General features: G+C 38.8%; 2 protein-coding genes across 2 annotated transcripts; one reads left to right on the top strand and one right to left on the bottom strand.

Annotated features, from left to right (window-relative positions):
* Positions 1 to 116: 116 nt before the first annotated feature.
* On the bottom strand, positions 117 to 8,345 carry Edem1 (ER degradation-enhancing alpha-mannosidase-like protein 2). The gene is made up of 8 exons (XM_034969238.2): positions 8,040 to 8,345; positions 7,666 to 7,962; positions 6,586 to 6,829; positions 5,300 to 5,450; positions 4,582 to 4,761; positions 3,477 to 3,733; positions 1,872 to 2,116; positions 117 to 976 (listed from the first exon to the last, which is right to left on the bottom strand). The coding sequence occupies exons 1-8, from the start codon at positions 8,141 to 8,143 to the stop codon at positions 265 to 267; spliced, it is 2,190 nt and encodes a 729-aa protein (XP_034825129.1). The 5' UTR covers positions 8,144 to 8,345; the 3' UTR covers positions 117 to 264.
* Positions 8,346 to 9,209: 864 nt separating this feature from the next.
* Positions 9,210 to 19,060, top strand: LOC117982817 (cyclin-A1-like). The gene is made up of 8 exons (XM_034969242.2): positions 9,210 to 9,651; positions 9,850 to 10,145; positions 11,558 to 11,777; positions 12,132 to 12,355; positions 12,818 to 13,022; positions 13,843 to 14,014; positions 14,584 to 14,722; positions 15,442 to 19,060. Exons 1-8 carry the CDS (start codon positions 9,505 to 9,507, stop codon positions 15,545 to 15,547), a joined length of 1,509 nt encoding a protein of 502 aa, XP_034825133.1. The 5' UTR covers positions 9,210 to 9,504; the 3' UTR covers positions 15,548 to 19,060.
* Positions 19,061 to 19,981: the final 921 nt, after the last annotated feature.

Below are 19,981 nucleotides of genomic sequence, written 5' to 3'. Positions count from 1 at the left end.
TTAATATTAATATATTTTGATGAATATGTTTCTACATTCTGATAGTGTTTAGATATTTTATAATAGTTAACAAATAGATATAGAAATGGGATTTTGCAAAATAAAATAATTGTGGGTATTTTTTAAACAGGTTTTTAAATAGCTTTATTTCAAACTTGAATTTTAACAAACAATGGATAAATAAATTAGGAATTGAAACAACAAATGAAAATCCAGGATCAAACCGAGATTTTCCAGAACAAAAATAGTAAAGTGGAGAAGGGATCATAATTCCAACTGAACTAAATTCTTATTTATGAACTCGCCGGCTAGAGATAACCTCTGCATGAAAGAGGGGGCTGGTGTTAGTAATAATTTGTATTTGCCTATGTCTGGATGTTCTGGGTATCTTTTTTCTTTGCGAATCCTCTCTATCATGTGCTGAGGCTCGCACTTCGGTTTCGATTTCCAGTCACTGTTCAAGAAATCCTGTATAACTTTTGGCAACATTTTCACCGCTTCTTTGGCTTTAGTGCTACTCGGTGGTTGCAACTTCTCAGTTTCAAACTTCTGAGGTATAATTATATCGTCTACCTCGACTTTGTCGTCAGCTTTTATCTCGGACACTTCGGTAACCGTTTCCTTTTCGTTTTCATTTAGGCTGGTATTGTTATAATAATTACTCATGCTTTCTTTCAATATATCACCCAAACTCTCATTTTTAACTTTTTCCCTTTCAATGCCATCGATGTTAACGTATCCTGTACTTGTTTCAGTTTTAATAGGAACGATTGGCATTTCCTGGGCATTTGAAAGGTCACGTTTACTCAAATCCATAATTTTAGCGGAGTTCATCGGGTCACCGTAGTAAACGGCCTCTTTGTAATAACTGGTGGTGTTTTTGACTGGTGCCGTAGCGTCTATCATGCTCATAAAGTGAATATTATCTTCTTCGTCTAAGATTTTATAAATTCTGTGCACCTCGCTAACATTTATTCTGTAAAATAAAATAGCAAATATAAAGAAATATGAAATAGCAAAATTATCTTTTTTGGGTTCCGTACGAACATAAGGGTTCCTACGGAACCAGTTTCGCCATGTCCGTCCGTCCGTCCGTCCACGGTTAATCTCAGAGACTATTAGTGCTAGAAATCTGTAATTTGGCATGGATATAAATATTAATTACGCCGACAAAGTGGTGAAATAAAATTGTGATAAAATTTTTTTTTGGGTAGCTCCCAAAAAAAAATGAAAAATTGGAATGAATTTTTTTCTCATCTACCCCATAGTGTGGGGTATCGTTGAATAGGTCTTTTAAAAATACTGTGGGTGTGGGGACATCATTTTTCGATTTCTAGATCCGTTTGTAAAATATGATGTTTTAAATTGCTAATTTTTATTAGAATCCAGTGTCCCCCCCTCTATCTGCCATATCTATATATCAGAAAATAATGTACATATACCTTTAGAAAGAGATAGATAGATACCTTCAGAGAGCGGATTTGTAGAGCGTGGTCTCTGTCGTTGAGACCGACAAAACGTCACATAGGTATGAGTGACAGAGACAACGCTCTACATTCTACAAAGCCGAAATCTCATTGTAAAGGTCGATGTACATTATTTTCTGCCACATACTGCAGCCTAAAGTATTATAGCTAGCAGGGAATACGGAAGCCAGAAGGGCATTCCATATTCCACCAGTGCATATCTTAAACGAGGAAGCGAACCGCTTCGTACGAGTCCGTGGAATTTTGACTATGTTGGGGTGCAGACCTTGGGAAAGGACACTAATAATTGCCACAGAAAATTTTCACAGAAAAAATCTTTTTAAGTCATCAACTCTACTCCTCTTTATTAAAGTTTTTGGGATAAAGACGATATGCAACACTCACCCATGCCTAGCTTCATGGCAACAATACAGCATCGTGGGGTCTATGGGATGTGCCTCAGTATTGAACACGTAGCCCCCCATGTCCACTATACATTCCCCATTGGGAGTGTCTATGACTGTGCCGTGGACGCCCGGGTTGTGGATGAAGTTGTCCGGGTCAAACAACAGGTAGAGGTATTTAGTAGTTTCGGACAAAAAGAAGGATTCCATGCGATCCTCTTTGCGGTGATCGCGGACGTCTTTTATCTGGAATTATATACATTTGGAGGATGTTAAGATACTTCCTTTGAACCAGCAGGCGTTACTTCGCGGAACTCCATGTACATACATGCACTGGCGTGCAGGTCCTAGAGGCATAAATGCACTGCTTACCCCAGTTGTAATAGCTCAATGCATATTTTTCATTATGACCTGTCAGTAAACAGGTTCCTACCTAACTAATGCCTACCCTGGATTCAAACACTGTGCACGCCACTGCATACAAGCAACCACGATCGCTATATATATATATATATATATATATATATATATATATCGCCACCCGAATCAGGGTTCATACTGAAAACCAGCGCTGTATGTTTTTGTACTTGTGCAAGACATATGGCATTTATGCTGAGTAGGGACCTTTTTTTCGGGTTGCGCCACACATGACATACTTTATTCCGGCGCTTCTTCTACTTGAGGTCTTTTGACTTTACTACTCAAGTATTAGAGGCGCCGGGATAACGTAACTGGTAATGTGTGGTACAGCTTTAAAAAATAAACATTTTTCTTCTTCTTATTCTATAGTCCGCCAACAAAGACATATCTGTATGGTAAGATATATAAGGTAAGGTAAGGTATAGATTTATTATAGTGAGACATATTTTACGTTTGCAACTAGCAGATGCTCACGACTTCATCCGCGTGGATTTAGGTTTTGAAAAATCCCGTGGGAACGTTTTGATTTTCCAGGATAAAAAGTAGCCTAAGAGCGGTTACGCACTCATCCGATCCGAGTCCGTGAATATACGTTCTATTTTGTTTTAAACGGGAGCTTATGACATATTATGCCGTAGATAAAATCGCTGGTATTCTCACGGATGAAGGATAGAACTCGGATGAAGGAAGTGCAGTGCGTAATCGCCGTCAGTCAGGCTCCAGGCTCTTAACTGTAACCATGCAAAACATCACGTCGATCCGTTGCCCCGTTGCGACGTGATTGAAGGACAAAACACACTTTCGCATTTATTATATGGGTATTAATAGGTAGTCATAGCAGCTAATGGTACTGATTCTGAGCACAACCTAATTTTAGAGTATTCGCATCCTCTTCTTACTAATGTAATATGAAAAGGATAGACGCGGTTTGAGTTTTAAATTTAATTTTTAGACGGTAAAACCCGTGATTTTAGCGCACAGTCGCGAGTCTACTGTTTAAATTTGTAGCGTGCACTAAAATTTAGAGTCTTTATATGTAAAGTTCATGTTCTGTCCCCTTTTAGCATTGTTAAAAAGAAAAGGATGCAGATACTCTAAATTTAGTTTAGAGAAAGACAACGGAATCGGTGCAAATGTGGAGCTAAATGTGGCTAAACTGAACATACAAAATAATAAAAAATAATACCGTAGCAAAACCACAAGGCGTCCTAGCACTGTGCTGTATACTCCGCAATATATCCTCCCCCATTTGCAACAGTATGGGATCTCGAGTGTCCCGGTACAAATACATGATGGACTCGATGAGTTCAGGCCTCAAGGGATAGCTCTCCCTTGCGGAGGAGGCTTCACCCGTACCGAGGTTGTAAACCTCCGGTGTGAAGCCGTACTGTTTCCATACGCTGTGGTAGTTGTGTATTATTCGCATTGCTGTGTCGCTTTCACCTACGGGAATTAACTCATCAATTCAATTCAAATATCTTTATTGTTTGCTGTTTTGTGAGGCACCGCTCTCGAAAGGGCAGCTCGAATGGGCATGTCCAGCAATGAACGCATGAATAAGGTACTGTACACTACACATATAGAATTATATTAAGAAAAGAAACAACTTTTGAGTCGCGCTGATGTATTAAGTACTAGGTGATGCCCGCGACTTGGTCGTCGTGGGTTTAGGTTTTTTAAAAATCTCGTGGGAACTCTTTTCTGGGACCAAACCTCTCCTTCGGGGAAGGACATAGGGTAATTTTTATCTCGGAAAATCCCACGGCGTGCCCACAGGATTTTTAAAATGCGTTTCAGGAGTCTTGTTCAGGGCCTTGTTACTTTTGTTAATGATAATAAAACTACTAGTAATTTTAGCAATAATAATTAATAAGAGGATGAAGAATTAATTTTAAGTAGATAAGTAGGTAAAGCAGTAGAAAATACTAATTAGCTGCTAGTAATATAATCACTAGTGGTACCTAGCCTAGTGGTTTGGACGTCTGCCTTCTAATCGGAGGTCGGGGGTTCGATCCCGGGCACGCCCCTCTAACTTTTCGGAGTTATGTGCGTTTTAATTATTTAAATATCACTTGCTTTAACGGTAAAGGAAAACATCGTGAGGAAACCTCCATGCCAGAGAGTTCTCTATAATGTTCTCAAAGGTGTGTGAAGTCTACCAATCCGCACATGGCCAGCGTGGTAGACTATGGCCAAAACCCTTCTCACTCTGAGAAGAGACCCGTCCTCTGTAGTGAGCCGGTGATGGGTTGATCATGATGATGATGATGAATATAATGAAGGCCACTTACCAATCAAACTGAGCACACCAGGCCAGTAAGACTCGAGCGATTGGAACACGGGCAGAGTGACGTGTCCGCGCAGCATGGTCGCCCACACGTACCAGTCGTCCTTCTTTAAGTACTTGTCGATCATTTGACGGGCTTCGTTGAACATGGACATCAGCTCCGGCCGCTCCAGTAGTATAGCTCCTAGATTATTATTATTGTTATTTATTATTATTTTAATAGACTAAGCAGCTTTCGCTGATGCGTCTATATCAGAAGTGCTTCGAGTCTTCCAAATGTTTGTCCAATCTATTCTTGAACTGATTAACAGAACTTGACATAACCATATCCTTAGGCAATTTATTCCATATGTGAACAACTCTGTTGGTCAGAAAGTGTTTTAATGGATTTGATGCTGGCAATTGATATTGTAGCTTCATATCATGTAATAAGAAATTCTTATTCAAAGCCAAGTCTTCCAATTAGCCTATAAATCACGCCTTAATTTGTGGAAGCTGTGATAGCCTAGTGGTTAGGACGTCCACCTTTTAATCAGAGGTCGGGGGTTCGATCCTGAGCACGACTTCTAACTTTTCGGTGCGTTTTAAGTCGAAGTCGAAGTTCTAAATCGAAAAATAAATAAATACAAATACAAATTAGTATAACTTAAACCTCAATGCACTATGTGGCATGTGTGGCATACGTGATAAGTGGGTTCAAGCCTTATCTACATAGTACATACCTTTAACTAAGTATTCAAAGTAGGAGTCAACTCCACCGCCTATACCCGCATCCTGAGCTGTCCACCTTCCAGTCATCACATCTATGTGGTTACCAACCAAGCCTATCGGCGACTTGTGGTAGTATAAAGCTTTTAAGGCATTGTAAGCTACCTGCAATTAAAAATCACTCTAGCTTATTACTAAGGTTTCCCGTTTCTTTACTAGTTTTAAAATTCAGCAGGAAACTTTTGTATTCCCAGAATATAATTATCCTACACTCCAGGATGCAGGTTACTTCTGTGCTAAATTAAGGAAAACATCGTGAGGTAACCTGTAGGGCGATTTCGTAAAACCTTCATCAATCATTATTACAAACTCAATTGTTGTGATTGGCTGAATTTGTCTTATTCTTGTTGCAACAATGCATTGTGGCCAATAGTAATAGCGTCAACCAATCAGAGGTGATCGCGATCGTGAGTCGTGACACTGTAGCTGTCATTCTACCGCAATCGCGCAGCTGCGTAGATAGAGTAATAAAGGTAGATTGAAGTACTGTGTAACCGCGTATGAGATAGCGATAGCACGACGTAACGATGAATAACACGACAATTATTACCATTGTTTAGTAGTCAATATTTGTATTAACCGATCAACAATATTTGTATTAAACGTTTTTTATGTGAAAACAAGTAAATAACTAATGAGAAATACAATTCGCCACGCCACGAATTCTCAAAGTTTGTTTTGCAACTAAAGTTGCATTCCTTGTATGTATTCTTGAAAAAACCCAGTTACACAATAAGGGACAAAAATCTCTGATTATCACATTAGTAACTTTATCTGTGCTCTCTTTTTAGTGTGAATGAGAAAGCAAACGTTCCTGTATCTACCTTTATTACTCTATCTATGCGCAGTTGTATACCTGAGACTTCTCCATAATGTTCTCAAAGGTGTGTGAAATCCGCCAATCTGTAGTAGGCCAGCATGGCAGAATATAACCTAAACTCTTCTAAGCCTAAGCCCATCGCCGGCTCAATCCAGAGCAAGAGTCTCCTCTCAGAGCAAAAAGAGTTTTGGCCAGTCTACCACGCTGGCCAAGTTGCGGACTGGAGATTTCACACACTTTAGAGAAGATTATGGAGAAGTCTCTGGTATATAGGTTTCCTCACGATGTTGACCAGCCATCTCTATTATCCTTCCCTTGGAAATTGCTGTCATGTGGACAGAAGAGTCAATTTACTTTTTTAAAAATACATAATGATGCAATTTCTGAGCAAGTAGGAGTAAAATAAAGTAATTGCCCCACCTCTTCATACAAAGGATCTCCGGTAAGCCTACTCAGTGTACCAAACTCTATAATATAGGTGCCGACACCAGCTGTGCAAGTTATACTGGTCTCTCCCGGTGGAACTCCAGATTTCAAGTTGATAGTGCCATATGGCATGCCAGTTGTTGTGTCAAATGCAGCAATTAGTCTCTGAGCCACATCCTCAGCAAGACGGAGGAGGGGTCCATTGCAAGGCCAGCCAGGTTCTAGTTTCATTCCTGATCTAAAAAGTTTATTTTAATATTTAAAAAACATACTTTTTTTTTGTTCTCTCTTTCTCTTCTATCTGCAATCAGTCCGTGGACTATAAACAGATTGGAGGTTTGTAAATTTTCACAGAAAAAAAAAACTTAATAAAATAAAATAAGCGTCTGTCTGCTACGTAGATAGAGTAATAAAGGTAGATTGAAGTACTGTGTAACCGCGTATCAGATAGAGAAAGCACGACGTAACGATGAATAACACGACAATTATTACCATTGTTTAGTAGTCAATATTTGTATTAACCGATCAACAATATTTGTATTAAACATTTTTTATGTGAAAACAAGTAAATAACTAATGAGAAATACAATAACGCCACGAATTCTGTTTGTTTTGCAACTAAAGTTGCATTCCTTGTATGTATTCTTGAAAAAACCAGTTACACGATAAGGGACAAAAAATAGGTTAGCTGTGTCTCTGTGATAAACATTAGTAACTTTATCTGTGCTCTCTTTTTAGTGTGAATGAGAAAGCGAACGTTCCTGTATCTACCTTTATCTACGGTCTGCTAGCTTTCCAAGGCCTATCCATTTAAGTGATATTGAAGAAATTTTGAACAGAGATCGGAGAGAGCTTGCATTTCAGAAGGATGTAGGGCTTTTTTTATCCCAGAAAATCAAGGAGTTCCCATAGGATATTTAAACACCTAAATCCAAACTGACAAAGTCACAGGCATCGTCTAGTGTTTTCTATGAAATTCCAACACACAACCCTTAGAGCACAATATTACGTTCCAACTACTAGGCCACTATAGCATATTTTACTGTCTTACTATAACAAATTACTTATACTTACTTGTAAGACAAAAGGTGTGCACTAAGCAACCCACCAATAATCCTAATGTTAGTTTCAAATACTGACACATTAATGTCCATATCAAAGTTCTGTTTCTCCAGTACAATATCAACCACTCTGTTGAACTCTGTATAGTTTCCCATGATCACGAGCATGTCTAAAGCATCAATTAGAGTTAGAGAGTAACTGCCCCAAGTATCCATACCATCACAGCTTAAGGGACGTAATTCATCATAAGGATATGCATATCTTAAATAGCTATCGTATGCATGCTGGAACATTTCCCTTACCTCCTCTCTAAAACAAAAAAAAAAAGCATAAAGCCTGGCACATTTTACATTATTGTTTTTTTGGCGATAATAGGTTACACTTACCTTAATTTTACTATATCTTCTTTATTGTATTCTCTTATGGATAAGCATATATTACACTTAACAGATAAAATTATAATTATACTAATAAATATTTTTTTGAACATAGTGACTGTTTGGTAAATAAAATTATGGTGAAGCTATGTTGTAAGAAACAAATTCAGTTTACCGAGTTTACAATCATTTCTGCACTATTATCTATATATTATAATTGATCCAACTTTAATAACTATTTAAGTTTCCTAAAATCAATTCGATTTTTGGAATTTTGTTGTTTTTTTTGGTTTTACGGCTCTGTCACTGGTCTGTGGTTGGAATTACCAATGTACTCTGTGGTTGTATGGAACCCACAACCCAAAGAATTTGTAATATGTCGATCAATGTCGATCTATGATGTCGATGATGGAACCATATGGAACAAAGCTCAGAATAAGGACTGTTAGAAGTAGCCCTATTGTGACACTTACTGTTAGAGCGAGATAGCTAAATGCATTTGAGCTCTTGTTAGAACGTGACAAAATGATTATGCTTTGTCCTTATCACCGTGGCCACTTTTTTTTGTTTGTCAAAATGTATTTGTACGTGAGTATTTGACAAACAACGTGAAGTGTAGAAGGAATGACATTTCACAAGTAAGAAAATCTGCTTGAGCGAGAGGGACTGAGGGGGCCACGCTAGTTGCAAATCTGGACATATCTGTGGAACAAAGTAACAAAGTGGAACAAAGCCAAACAAAGCTGTGGAACAAAGAGACTACACACGCTAGGTATGTAATCACTACACAGATGACAGAACCAGAAGGAACTAGTACACTCTCAGAATAAGGACTATTAGAAGTGGCCCTATTGTGATACTGTTAGAGCGAGATAGCTAAATGCATTTAAGCTCTTATTAGAACGTGACAAAATGATTATGTTTTGTCCTTATCACCGTGGCCACTTTTTTTTGTTTGCCAAAATGTATTTGTACGTGAGTATTTGGCAAACAACGTGAAGTGTAGAAGGAATGACATTTCACAAGTAAGAAAATTTGCTTGAGCGAGAGGGACTGAGGGGGCCACGCTAGTTGCAAATCTGGACATAACTGTGGTACACTGCATGACTCTATGATCTGCCATGGACTAGGCAGATTTTACCGCCCTAACGCGATTGGCTAGAATTTAAAAATACAACAGACCACCATAAAGTTTACATTACATTAAGTGCAACAGCTGAAAATTAAGTAATAATCTGTGAAAAATGCCAAAATGTCTGATGTCCGTTGAAGTTGCATAGTTTTTCGAGGGTGTTTTTAATTTAAACCTGCACGTTTTTATAAACTACTCACAATTTTTGCATAGAAATATGCTTTCTTCGTGATATATTGCAGTGTATTTCCGTTCTGTTAACACATTCTCTGCATTTCCGCCCGCATAGTTATTGCAAAAAATTTGTGAGTTTGTCGTTACAAAGTTTACGGAAGCGGGACAATGGCATCGTTTAGAATTCACGAGGATCAGGAAAATACTGCGTTGGGATTGAGAAAAGATGCTGATGTATTCTCAGCCGCTACCCAACGTCGCGCCCTCGGAGACCTCAGCCAGTTTGCCTGCCATCAGAACCGAAATATAAAACATGTAAGTAAATAGAAGGAAGTTTTGCGTCTGAAGTCGGCTTTTCTGTCGCATATAGGGCTCCTGTTCATCATAAGCTATTATTTTTCAACGTTAACGCTTAATAGTTTTCTTCATACCTACCATTTTTAGCCACGTTATTAACGGCGGTTACCAAAGTTGTTGGGAGTCGTTCTCATGTTATTTTGGCATAATTTGCAGGCAGGAATGACGAATGGGCCTTGCAAAGTTCAAGATGAGAATAGAACGGTGCGTCAGATCAACAATGAAAAAAATATTGTACCCCCTGTGGCTCAATTTCGCGCGTTCAGTGTGTACGAAGACAAACCTACAGAAACCGAAGTGAAGAAACGGGAGCCCACATATAAGCCTTTTGTTGCCAAAGAGATCAGAAAAGACAACTTCTTTATCAATGCAGCAGAGAATGTTAAAGCAATATGTGCGCAGATGGAGAAGAAAAAAGAACCAGAGCAGAAAAAAGAAGCTATTCCAGTTAGGTAAGTATGATAATAGCAAACAATGTGACTTAGATACAAAATGAGTCATCTTTTGTCTTGTGAAGTTACATACATATACTTATATGATGTGATTTCAACATTTGTTTTATGTTATAAGGCTAGCCTATACCAGAAAATATAAGACTTCCCACTGGATTTACAAAACCTTAAATCCACATAGATAAAGACATGGATAGCAGCTAGTTATTGATAAGCTATGCTATAAGGCTAAGCATTCACTTTATGGTTACAATAATCTTTAAATACAATTTTTTAACTAGATCTCAAAATTCAGAGGACAAAAACTTTGCTGTAGTGTTCTTTAGTGCTGAAAAAGCAATTATGTCCAAAGAATGCCAACAAGTGTAGCAACACTTGTTGAATATTTTGTTATTAATTTTGTGATTAATGTGTAGTACAGGTATTTTGTTTTAATATTGAACTGCTGCGTGAATATGCTGATGTACAGCATATTCACGCAGTATTCATGTATCAGCAAAATTATTTCTTATAGATAGTTGAAAGTAGGTCAACCTATCTGCCGCAATACAAAATATTGTTCAATTATGAATATATGTACCTATTCTACATCTTTTTAAACATCTGATTTTGCAATGCCTTGGGTAACATAACTTTAGCCTTGTTCAGAGTGCCAGAATATCAATAAAGGTCTTATTCACACTGATACCACTGGATGTGGGCATGCTTCATATTTAAATGGTATGTAGCTACATCACTTGCACATAAAACTATAAACTAGAAACACACAGTTCATCTAATAGTAACCACTTTCTTATTTGCTTGGTTATTCACAAATTTTTAAACTATATACTGTGGCTAATTCAGTTGTACACAATCTCTAAAGTAAACTAAAATGACACGTCTAAATCTATTGCTATCCCTTTCATAATGTTGCTTGCGGAAAAGGATAGCACTAGATTTAGACCCGTCAATTTAGTTTAGTATAGAGATTGTGTACAAGAGAATCGGCCCCACTGACAGGTCTAAAACTAGTGCTTCAAATCTCTACAGGATGGGATACTTTCACTTAATTTAAACTTTCACACTTTTTATAAACTTGTCAATTTTTTTGGGATTTACAACTGGTGAAAAAAACATTGTTTTTGCCTGACTGAATACAATCTGAACTTATTTCCAAACAAAACATCCTGAAACTGTACTGAAATTGAGTTCAAATTTCATGATTTTGATCACTAAATACAGATTTGAACTTATTTCCAAGCAAATTGGCCCAAAACTGTTAAAAATTGGGTCCAAAGTTCATGACTTCAATAAAGTGTCAACACCTTTCAGTCAGCTTTTTGCTCTCCCTGTAAAATTTTATTTTGTGCAATTACACTATTTTGTTATCATGCTCCTCAACTCAAGGCACCATTTTTTCACATTCGTAGACTTCCATTGCAAGAAAAGACAGATATTGAAAAAGAAAATGTTGTGGAGTCACCTATGTCAGTTGTTGACTCGAGCATCCTGTCCATGTCAATCTCAAAGTTTGACAGTCAAATCCGAGAAGAGGATGACGACACTATTACAGCGCAGACTGATCGAGAGATGTTCTTCCATGTTGTAGAGTACAGAGAGGATATTTACGAACATATGAGGAATATTGAGGTATGTGTTAATGTTTTTTTTTTAATTTTTTTCAATGCTAAACTGTAAGCATGTGAGTACTTTTGTTTGGTGAAGATACACTATTCATACTAACATTGTAATTCCTTCCATTCTATTTTACACTATTGACAAAAACACTTTTTTGACCGACCGACAAGTCCGACAAAACGTCACATAGGTATGAGTGACAGAGACAACAGTCTACAAAGCCAAATTATCATTCTAAAGGCTGATGTACATTACTTTCGGCTGCGTACTGTACCATAAACATTATACATATTATAAGTAATTTTGATTGACGCTGAATTACTTGTTAACATTATTGTTTACAATCTTAAAATGTTAAATTTGAAGGTAAAGCACCGAGCCAACCCCCGCTACATGCGCAAACAGCCAGACATCACGCACGTCATGAGGTCCATTCTCGTGGACTGGCTGGTGGAAGTGTGTGACGAGTACGGGCAACAGAGCGAGACCCTGCACCTCGCCGTGTCGTACGTGGACCGCTTCCTGTCCTACATGAGCGTAGTACGCACCAAACTGCAACTTGTGGGCACCGCAGCTACTTACATCGCCTCGTAAGTCATTCAAAGTCTTTGTGTTATTGATGTAGGATAGTAGATACAGATGACAGCTCACGAACAGTATGACTTCGCTAAAGTGGCCGGGTTTGCACACATATATACACATCTATGTTTCCTTATTCCTATTACGAATTGTAGGAAAAAGTTTTATAACATCAACAAGTTCAGTTTATCATAAACCTTACACTTGAACATAAAGTTTAATAACGAATGGATTTAAAAACAATTGAAGAGATTTTTTTTAAAGACGTCCCTATTTCTCGAGCCACTTTTGAGGCACTTATTACAAATACTGTACATATACATTATACATATCATATACCTGCTTTTTGTGATGACCAATATAAAAAGAAAAATATAGTTTTTTTAGTCAATATTACTACAATTTAGTTCTTTTTTGGTTTGAAAATATTTTGTTTGGGGAATAAATTAACATTTCTATTTGTATGAAAACAGGAAATATGAAGAGGTATATCCACCAGAAGTCGCGGAGTTTGTGTATATCACAGACGACACGTACACGAAGCGCGAAGTGTTGCGCATGGAGCACCTGATCCTCAAGGTGCTGTCCTTCGACCTCACCACGCCCACCACGCTCGCCTTCCTCTCGCTGTTCTGCATCACCCACAGATACTCCAAGCGGATCTTCCATCTAGCTGCCGTGAGTGTTGCATTACGTCACTAGGGCTGTACAGTCATCATCATCAAGAGCAACCGGTTTACTACAGAGCACACCAGGTCTCCTCTCAGAGTGAGAAGGGTTTTAGCCATAGTCTACCACCCTGGCCAATTGCAGATTGGCAGACCTCACACACCTTTGAGAACATTATGTAGAATTCTCAGGCATGCAGGCATACTCACGATGTTTTCCTTTAACGGTGAAGGGCTGTACAGTACTACCACTTTTTTAAGTTTTGCTGATATACCTGCTCAGAAATCATATTTTAACACGACTGCGGCGAAGCCCAAAAAAAAGGGGTATGTATTTGACCTGTAGGTATTTATGTATGTCCGTTCCTATGTTCGCTCGTAACTACTCAACGGCTCCAAACGATTTTGATAAATGATACGTCATTACTCATTAAATTTATCTTCATGGCGAGAGTGTCACTAAGTGGGTACATAAAGTTCTAAACATCAAAATGGTGGATTTTGTACGCTTTATTGTGCGGGCTGAAAAAGATGCATTGCAAACCACAGTTGTGGGGTTTTTTTTGAAAACTTTTACATTACTTGTTGAATGGCGCGAAAATATCTCAGCCAATTATAGCGCGCGTCCGTCCGCTATTGGTTGTTGTCTAACCGTCCGGCTTTTAGGGCAAAACGTCCAGCCTAATATGTCGAGTCAAGTTTTTGTAATTTACGCCCTGGGAACCCTAGCTGTATGCGTTTAGGGTTGCCAGGAGAGAGTAAGCATCTCTGTGTGGGACATTTGATCCTTAAGGTGGCAGCAAAATCATGCATGTTTTTCTATTTTCCAGTACATAGCGGAACTATCCTTGCTAGAGGCCGAGCCGTACCTGCAGTTCAAACCGTCCGTGATCGCGGCGGCCGCGCTGGCCACGGCGCGGCACTGCCTGCTGTGCAAGCGAGACGGCTGCCACGAGCGCGAGGACGGCGACGATTCCGTGCACGAGGAATGTGCTAACGTCGGTATGCGCTTTTTCTAACGACATGTGCCGGTTTGTGAGCGAAGCGAGCACGGTTTATTTTACGATTTGATATCAATCATCTAAATTAATCCATGAACACGACAACACAACACAAAAATAAAATGTACATGTGTCAAATGTAATGTGTGCGGTAGCCATTTTCGGCAGAAGTGCCCTTAGAACGTTACTTCCATCCGAAAAAAAGATTAAGTTACTCTCAAGTCTCCTGAAGAAAATACGATCATTTTCATAATTAGCGCTACAAGAAACCTGTTAAAATAACTAAAAAGTGCCAACCCTGTGATAGGTACCTAGTGGCGTGCACAGGGCTTGGAGTCAGGGTAAGCATTAGTTAGGTATATTTATACTGGCGGGTTATAATGAATAATGGACCCCCCCCCCCCCCCCCAAACGAATACATCTTCAAATCTCAAAAATGAACATCAATCAAAATGAACAGTAAAGAAGGTTGGATATGTGTACACTTGTATAAAGTTGATCCGTACGATTTCGCTCATTTGGAGTGTTCTCGTACCGTGTCGACATAGCTAAGACTGGCTTTCCCCGCAGCGTGGCCGGCCGAGCTCGTCGCGTTCGCGGGCTTCTCGCTGTCGGACCTCAGCGTGTGCGCGCGCGAGTTGAGTCGTACTCACGCGCACGCGCCGCTGCAGCCCTACCAAGCCATCCCAGACAAGTACAAGAACAACAAGTTAGTATACAGCCAGTTACATATTCCAACGACGACATTGTTTAAATCACTTGCGCAGCAAACCATCCTCAAAAGCGAAAGCAGGTCATGAGTCCAGCGCACTGTCCAAGATGTCGCCTCGTGACTAATCTACGTTTTAATATTAGCTGTTAGTTAAGGTATTTGAATGAAGTGAGAGATAACTAATGATTTTAAGCTTATTTCGTGGTTTAACGAAATATTTTAATGTAGATAATGGGTACCATACCACAATTAATTTGATGTTTTTTTGTCGATATTTCAACCCAATTGCACGGGTCATGGTCAACACAGGACTGCGGTGCTGACCCTACAAAACACGGGTCTCCTCTCAGAGTGAGAAGGGTTTTGGCCATAGTCTACCACGCTGGCCATATGCGAATTGGTAGACTTCACACACTTTTGAAAACATTATGGAGAACTCTCAGGCATGCACGTTTCCTCACGATGTTTTCCTTGACCTTTAAAGCAAGTGATATTTAATTAATTAAAACGCACATAACTCCGAAAAGTTAGAGGTGCGTGCCCGGGATCGAACCCCCGACCTTCGATTTGAAGGTGGACGTCCTAACCACTAGGCTATCACAGCTTATATAATTAGCTAATTTAATATTATCTCCAGTCAAAATGCTTTAATGAAAAAAATTACTATAGTTCAATGCCTAGATACACATACTTACTTTGATGCTTAATAATTCTAGATTCGACGGAGTTTCGACAGTCGAAGCCAAGCCAATATTCCCCGTGGCGAAGTACCAGGCGCCCGCCGCCGCGCGCGCGCCTCTGCCCGAGCCCAAGGCGGGCTAGCGCGACCACAGAACCCTAGCCTATACACACAAAACTTAGGGTGAACCCGCACTACAGGAATTTACCGCGTGATTTTTGTCGCACGGTTGAGATTTTGAGAAGCTAGCAAACAGGGTCGGACTAGTCCACGAAATTAAATTTTGCAGATGGCGAAAAATCGCATTTTAAAGTCTTTAGTATTAAACTAATCCGGGTTTGTTTGAAAAAGCACTTTTTTTTTGAGGCTATAAAATATAATAACAAGGAACGACGTAACTGGATCAAGACACGACGATTTAAAAAATATTTTTGAATTAGAAAATGACTAGTGCGGTTCTGTTTGCCAGCTCCTCAATTCTGTAATACGCACATTAAAAATAAACCTGACCCTATCCAAAATCTAAGGTTTTCAATATGGCCATTTAAAGATTTGCGTTTAGCAATAATTTGAACTTAAATCGACAAAGTATTAAGTGACATGACACTAGTGTCATAGAGGTTATCAAGACTAGAATCTTTACAATGGACATGTTTTTTTTTTGCAGAATTAGAGCTGATTCAGTTGCAACTTAGAAGTGCCATTTTTTATTTTAATGTGCGTCTGAAAATAAGTGTTAATACGCAAACGGTTTCATATTAATTCCATATAATCACGTGCGGGAAAAATTGTGCGGTTTATTTTAACAGTGCGAGCTTACTCTTAGGCACAAGTAAGAAATAAAAACTCTTAAGCTGAGAGCGTACTTTGAATTTTCCCATCTAGGTTCATTTTAACTGTGACATAAGTCTGAGCAAATAATATAGCACAATAAAATGAATAGTTTTGTTGTAAAGTCTGAGTACGCTCTTGCGTCAGATTTCAGTCTTGCGTCTTTGCACACGGCGACGTTTCCACATGATTTTGTAACGCGTTAAACGCAACTATAATGCATAAATTATTAGAAAGTACTCTCCATATTAGCTTTCTATGTCATGTCATGATAGTTGACACTTACCGCGGTACTCCGAGTCGCTAATCGTTACTTAAGATTGAGTTAAAACGAGACAGATTTAGCTAGCGAGAGAGATATAGCTCTGTCTCGTTTTAACTAAACTTAAGTAACGATTAAGCGACTCTGAGGACAGCGGTTAGAGCGAGTTCTTTCTTAAAATTTGTACACTATACACTGCCTGGGAGTGAGATATGGTACGCGACAGGTCAAAATGGCAATCGGTGAGAGTTGGCATACCCCCCACGGGTGACGTGCGGGTGTGCGGGATGTCCCCCGCCTCATATCCCGATTGCCATCTCAACCTGTAGCGGACTATACAATCCCGTCTGTTTAACTTCGCATACACAGCATACACTCATAATGCAGTTTGCAGCGCTGTCGACGTGTTCAAATGACGCCATTTGCAAAAGCCCCTAGACGCAAGTAGGAATCAAACTCTTAAGGGTAGGGAGTTTGTTTATATAAACGAAGCGCTTACATACGAATACCAGTGAAATATAGTGTGCCAAGTTGTTTAGTACGCACAAACGCATATAGAACCCGACAGAAAAGATGGAACTTCTGAAAGAGATTTCGGTTTCGTAGAGCGCCACATAGGCATAGAGTAAAGATAGTATGTTATTACCTACCATAGATTTGACGAAGCCATCTCAGAGGAATCGTGCGGTAAGAGTGACCCGAGACGGACCCAGTAATTCCGGGACCTGTATGGCAGAGGACTTGTGGTCGTCATTTGCAACGAGATCAAAGGCGACGGATTACTGTCTCACCTTATACTGTGACATAAGTGTCTGTGTAAATTGAAAAATTAAAAAGAGCAACCGCCGAGTTTCTTGCTGGTTCTTCTCGGTAGGAACGGCATTCCGAACCAGTGGTAAATTAAAACTACCTGACTATTCATAAGCACTTGTAAAAAGTTTACATGAATAAAAAAACATTCTATTCTATTCTATTCTATTGTGACAGACGGCGATTTACGAAGTCAAAATCTCTTTCTAAAGATCGATGTGCAATCTTTCCTGGTGGGTATAAGTCCCACAAATTGCTATTGTGCTGGAACCATGTCTCATTAACATTGAAATGACGTCATTTGACGTATATTTACCCGTTGACCCGTTGACGTAAAAATATACCATCAGCTTTAAACTTCAGTCTAGTGCTGACGTCACTAAAATTGGTCACGCGCATTAGCAATTTGCGGGACTTATATGCACGTTATGCGAAAAAAATCTCTACCCTATACCCTTACTACGAGTTATCTGAACGACGCTATGCATTTCAAGTATCGTGAAATGACGTCTGAGTAAAATGGACACAAAACAAGGGGCTTTAGACCATTTTATTTGCTAATAGTAGTGCTTGGATACTCAAATTATTATTCTTCAAAGGGTTCTTATAGTTCCAAGAGAAAGTTTTTCTCACAGACTTATCAAAAAGGTATTAATAAAACATCCAAAGAGGCCTATTTTCAAAAACGCTTGACATGACCATTGACCACGTCTGTTCGCTGTGGTTCCACCCATGTCTACTTTAGTCTGTGTGCCTTCATATTTGTTTTAATTATGTTGAGGAGTTTCATATAAAATCTTATAAATCGAACTATGAAATCTCAAAAAGGAATCATAATTGCTTTCTTCTCAAAGTTTGAAGAAAAGTTGGTACAGGTATTTAATCTAATTTAGTGTTCAATGATGGCATTTACTAAAGTTAAGACTTAAAAGTTATCCTGTCAAGTCATATTTTTTTGTTTATAGTTTTAGATGTAACAATTTCAAATGGAGAAAATATGCGCGTTATTTTACCGCGCCGGGTTAAATTTTTATAATATAATTTAACGTGACTGTCTACCGATCGCTATACCTGTGTGTTTATTGATATAATATATTGTGTCCCTCCAGTTTTATCGACGACGTAAAAACATCATTAAAACATTGATTTGAGCTGATCGTACGTACGTCGTGACGTCGCTCCGTCATAAAAAAAAATAGCTAAAAAATTCAGGTAATAATAAACTTTTTTTTGCACCAATTTTGTGTTCAACTTGTCGATGTTTCGTATACCATATATCAGCTATCACATCTTGACTGTTGCTAAGACTTATTCGCTATTAGATAGTTTAAATATATATTGTTGTATTGTGATTAACTTGTGGACCAATTTATTATAACTAAGTAATTGTAAAGTAATTGAACGATATGACAGTAGTTTTAAAAGATAATTGTACTTCTAGCGTAATGAACAGATAATCTGATTGATAAACGATACTGCACTTAGCATACAAAAGTTGAACTATTTTAGTTTGTGTGGATTTCGGATTTAAAATGATGCGACGTGTTTGATTACGTCGTATTATGAAATACCACTTCTTAGCGCCTATTTTCATGTTTGTTAGTAAATTATTATTATTTTTTTGAGATATAAGGTATGTTTTTAATATTGATAAGTAGTTTTTAATTTAATTTAATATAAAATCCATATTTTGGTCCACTTTTGCGATTGTAGGTAGGGACTTATAATGATAATATATAGATTTAAAAATAAACGGCGTTTTCTTTGAACCCTTTTGCCCTCGTGAGGTGTTGACACGGTATGCCTTAATGGTAGTCTTCCTTTGGAATGCAGTGAAAGCGCAAGTTCGTCCCAACTATGACGTAAAAGCAGTTTCCTTTCATGTTTCAGCCATTCAATTATGTGTTATATGATCTATGACATGTGCCATAACATGGTAGAAGTACCTACCAAAATCCCTGCTTATTTGAAGGTCATCATGAAAATTAGAGCAGAAAATAAATTGATGGGAAGGCACAAGAACGTTCTACTGCGAACTTGGATAATTTTGATTGGGATACTACTTTTTTATCAATTACAAGTTAGCCGAACTGCGATCTCACCCGATGGTAAGTGATGATGCAGTCTAAAATGAAAAGGGTGTGGCAGTTTCATTAAACCCATAGTCGTGATCGGTTTCTATGCGGCATCGTAGGGTACTGGAACGCTAAATCGTATAGCGGCATGGTTTTGCCGGCAGGGTGGTAACTAGCCACGACCGAAGCCAGAACCAGACCAGAGACAATTTGGAAATTATCAATTATTTCATCTGCCGGGAACTTATAAGACTACTGCACCACAACACTTCGAGACAAGCCGTGCCGCTTATGGTAATAAGGATTGTCAGGAGTCAGGATTCTACTATACTACTGTCCGTTGTGCTTGATCCTTTTTTACACGCTCATGCAAACTGTCGAATCAACTCCTATCGGCGGTGTCCCCACTAGATTACAACATGGTGTTATTCAAGGGGCGGACCAACAAATTCCTGAAAGGTCGGCAACGCATCGGCAGTTCCTCTGGTGCTGCAAATGTTCATGGGCGGCAGTAATCACTTAATATCAGGTGACCCGCCTGCTCATTTTCTCGCTATATCTATATAAAAAAAAGTAGATTCTACTAAGAGCCGGCATTA

This window comes from Maniola hyperantus, chromosome 6 (genome assembly GCF_902806685.2).
Source record: "Maniola hyperantus chromosome 6, iAphHyp1.2, whole genome shotgun sequence".
Classification (NCBI taxonomy): Eukaryota; Metazoa; Arthropoda; class Insecta; order Lepidoptera; family Nymphalidae; genus Maniola; species Maniola hyperantus.
Note: the sequence above shows the minus strand (reverse complement) of the source record. Positions and strands in the feature narration are given on the sequence as shown.

Bases quoted from the DNA above. Each gene is read 5' to 3' on its own strand.
- Edem1 (XM_034969238.2), bottom strand. From the start codon at position 8,143: ATGTTCAAAAAAATATTTATTAGTATAATTATAATTTTATCTGTTAAG. The intron at 5,451-6,585 runs GTGGGGCAATTA...TTTTAATTGCAG, and splicing joins GAGATCCTTTGTATGAAGAG to GTAGCTTACAATGCCTTAAA. The intron at 2,117-3,476 runs GTATTATTTTTT...ATATAATTCCAG, and splicing joins CGCCTTGTGGTTTTGCTACG to ATAAAAGACGTCCGCGATCA.
- LOC117982817 (XM_034969242.2), top strand. From the start codon at position 9,505: ATGGCATCGTTTAGAATTCACGAGGATCAGGAAAATACTGCGTTGGGA. The intron at 9,652-9,849 runs GTAAGTAAATAG...CATAATTTGCAG, and splicing joins AGAACCGAAATATAAAACAT to GCAGGAATGACGAATGGGCC. The intron at 11,778-12,131 runs GTATGTGTTAAT...TTAAATTTGAAG, and splicing joins AACATATGAGGAATATTGAG to GTAAAGCACCGAGCCAACCC.